The sequence below is a fragment of the Penaeus japonicus genome, unplaced genomic scaffold (genome assembly GCF_977035675.1).
Source record: "Penaeus japonicus unplaced genomic scaffold, GWHDUDI00000001_assembly GWHDUDI00000001, whole genome shotgun sequence".
NCBI classification, from domain to species: domain Eukaryota; kingdom Metazoa; phylum Arthropoda; class Malacostraca; order Decapoda; family Penaeidae; genus Penaeus; species Penaeus japonicus.
In genome coordinates, this window is record NW_028234403.1 from 30482048 (window position 1) to 30485584 (window position 3537).

At 40.5% G+C, this 3537-nt stretch overlaps 1 protein-coding gene across 3 annotated transcripts in view; it reads right to left on the reverse strand.

Moving 5' to 3' along the window:
• Window positions 1-551: 551 nt before the first annotated feature.
• The window catches only part of LOC122253375 (putative protein MSS51 homolog, mitochondrial), a 15110-nt gene continuing 12124 nt past the window's right edge, over window positions 552-3537 (reverse strand). For 2 of the 3 annotated variants that reach the window (XM_043016412.2, XM_043016414.2), the window contains exons 7-9: window positions 2291-2380; window positions 1677-1832; window positions 552-1054 (exon numbers count right to left, since the gene is read on the reverse strand). In XM_043016412.2, the coding sequence (XP_042872346.2) occupies window positions 899-1054; window positions 1677-1832; window positions 2291-2380 (402 nt within the window). In that variant the 3' untranslated portion in view covers window positions 552-898. The remainder of the gene's footprint in view (window positions 1055-1676; window positions 1833-2290; window positions 2381-3537) is intronic. The other variant, XM_086538888.1, reaches the window with a different exon arrangement.

Here is a 3537-nt window from a genome sequence, read left to right on the forward strand (position 1 = left end):
ATAAACGTTACTACGATCCACCCTGATTACTATGAGCTCTAGTGCTAAAAGATTCGTCCTCCTAGTTATGAATAATACCTACTTCCACGTCGATCTGTCTACAATCGCGTAGACAATTTAATCATAGTTGGACAGGGGGGGCGATGATAGGCAGTCGTAATTATCGCAAATGATCATATCTCCAGGAGTTCATGTGGAGAGATCGCTTTGTCAAGAACGCTTTCGAGAGCATGTCTAGGCAAATTGAGGCACATGGACCTCAAGTCTAAAAGTGGATATTGGGCTAAAGGCTTGTATAAACGTTTTGGGCAGGTGTGTTTATGTTTTGTTCAAGTAATGAATAAACCTTTATATGCGTTATACGTCTTTCTTATATTTCATACATACTTTATATACATATATTACTTCTGTCATATTGCAGGATCATCAAGCCCAGATTAATGAAAGCACAGAATGGAAGCGGTTCAGTTTGTTATTTAATTTAAATGCACAAGAAAACAATAATAGCGTTCAGTAATTCATTCTTACTATCTTGAAAATAAGAAACCTTCTAATTTCATTTGCCTTTGTATTATAATCATCTTATTACATTATTATCATCCTCATTACCCATATTACTATTACGACTATCATTGTTGCTATCATCGAGTTATCAATATTATCATTTGACCATCAAAGCTTTTAGAATATATCGCTATGTCTTATGAATGCTGTGTGTCCCTGAGCAAAATGTTTTTATTTGAACAAAATATATTATTTTCTGCAACAGATGATAAGAAATATAGAATTTTGCATACAGCAAAGGATATATAATGCATCCTATCATCAAGAATATTCAATAGCTAGATGTCTCAGTCAACAACATAATAATTTGACAAGCCACTACATTTAAATGCATTCAAATCAGGAACTGGAATTCGGAGTTATCAATAGCGATGACGTAAGAGTTGGAAGCCCAAACGTGGTCGGGTTCATACGGCGTTTGCTTGGCCAAGAGGGAGCGCAGGGGATTCAGGTCTTGGTGGACGAAGTTACATTTCAGCGGTTTTAATTTCTGTGGAAGAGGAAGACAGGCAGAAAGTTACGATTAGTCTGTGGTTTATATAGACTTGTTTATTTGCACTGTGTCGCGTTATGCAACTTTCTTTCTCTCTCTCTCTCTCTCTCTCTCTCTCTCTCTCTCTCTCTCTCTCTCTCTCTCTCTCTCTCTCTCTCTATCTATCTATCTATCTATCTATCTCTCTTTCTTTCTTTCATTCTTTCTTTCCTCTTCCTCCTCCTCCTCCTTCTCCTTCTCCTTCTCCTCCTTCTTCTCCTTCTCCCTCTCCCTCTCCCTCTCCCTCTCCCTCTCCCTCTCCCTCTCCCTCTCCCTCTCCCTCTCCCTCTCCCTCTCTCTCTCCCTCCCACTCCCCCTCTCCCTTTCCCTCCCACTCCCCCTCTCCCTTTCCCTCCCACTCCCTCTCCCTCTCCCTCTCCCTCTCCCTCTCCCTCTCCCTCTCCCTCTCCCTCTCCTCTCCCTCTCCCTCTCCCTCTCCCTCTCCCTCTCCCTCTCCCTCTCCCTCTCCCTCTCCCTCTCCCTCTCCCTCTCTCCCCTCCCTCTCCCTCATCATAGCCAGTATTAGAGCAATCTAACATCGCCACGAGCGAAAACAAATGCACTGAAGGACTAAGCATACCTCTAGAGTTTCTTCGAATTCGGCCTTATTGTAGGTAGTCATAACAACGGGCACCTGTTCGTACGCTAGTAACTGGAGTGTCGGCTTCCAGAGCTCCAACATTTCATCCGTGTGGACGCCAGGGTGGATGGCAAGGGCGACGTGAGGACGAGGTACCTAAAATGTGATCATAATGTAGTAATAAATAACGAATAATAGGATAATAATAAAAAATTATGGTTTCCTTAAGTTATAGCTCTAAAGGATTCCGTTTTCTCTTTTTACTTGTGTGTTTTTGAGGTAGGCTTCCTGAATGAGGAAATTTCACGTACTAGTATTTATCGTTTAATCTGTATCTAGCATTTTATAACATACTATGCCCATTTTCTCAATATTGCTTTATTCAGGTTTGCAACATTTTGATAATGCGGGTAATACACATTACTGTATCAACATGATGGGTCTTAAAATGTTATCTAAATATATTCTTCTCTTTGAGTTCATTTCATTCTCCAGTGTCAGACAAAGACCTCACAAGCCTGATGTATGCATCATAAATGTAAAAATTAGTCATTTACTAGAAGAAATGAATCTAAGGGAATCGTGTAATAAAATAGCACAATGAACACACTCACCCGGTCCTGGGGATCCGAAGTGGCGATGTGGTCTCTCCAGAAATCGTGATAAAGTCCAGGATACGCCACAGCACGCACGCCCGGGGTGACCTGGAGGGAAGGATTGCTTATTGTTATCTAAGACATGACTATGACTTTTTGTTGTTCGTTTTTCATTCGCAAATACTGACTTTCATGACTATTTATGGTTATCGAGGGGGTTTACTAATTTATTTATTCAACGTTATCATATATTGTTGTCGATTTTTATCTAATATTCATTATCTCATCGATGTTATATTTGAGACTGTGGACTAATATGATGAATACAGTATAACCATATAATGCACTACGTTATATGTGGGTCGGATAGGTAACGGATAGTGTGAGTCCATCTGCCAGAGTGTCTATTTGTCAGTCTGCCAGTCCGTGCGTATACCTTGTCCATCAATCACATTACCAATCTCTTTCTCTCTTATCGGGCGTACAGTAGAAAGCCAGTGGATTTACAACATCGTATGACTCCCAATCTGCAATCTTCCTAAGTGGACATGACCCAGACAGATTTTTGCGCGGGAAAGTTCGTGTTTTTTTTTTCAATTGTGCAGCGGTAAAGGATCGGTTTTTTTTTGCGAGGACACTGGTGTATGAGTAACATTTTAAAACAATAGTTGAATAAACTATTACTTGTGCAATATCAGAAATATTATAGATTTTCTGTTGTAGCAAAACCTGTTGTCGGCAGCGCGCGCGCGCGCGTGTGTGTTTGTGTGTCCTTTCCTCCTTCAACTGCTTGGTTTGCTATCTTTTCGTTCGCCACCTTGCTTCCGCATTTTCGCAACATCGCGAGCTACTTATTGTTATAGAAGTGTATCTTTTTTATAAATGTGTTTTATGTATCTAATCATGTTCTGCTTTAACTTTTATTGATTTTCTTTTACTAAATAATTTTAACTGCTTTTCGTAACAAAGGGGTGGGGCAGGTGGTTACCTCCCCCACCCCCCCGATTTTGTACTTTTGCCATAATAATAAACTAGTTATTGTTCAGCAGTTACACGGGCGTTTCAGTCCCCCGCACCTCTGGCAATCAGATTTCGCTTTCTGGTTCTAGCTTGGATTTCTGCAAAATGGCACAGCTAAGTACTGAGCCAATTCATAGTTTGATAATATAGGAGATAGACTAATTAAGAGCAATATGCATGTATACGTGCCCGAATGTGTCATGCGTGGTTATTTTGCAATTCTCTTCACTTTGATTGAACACTGA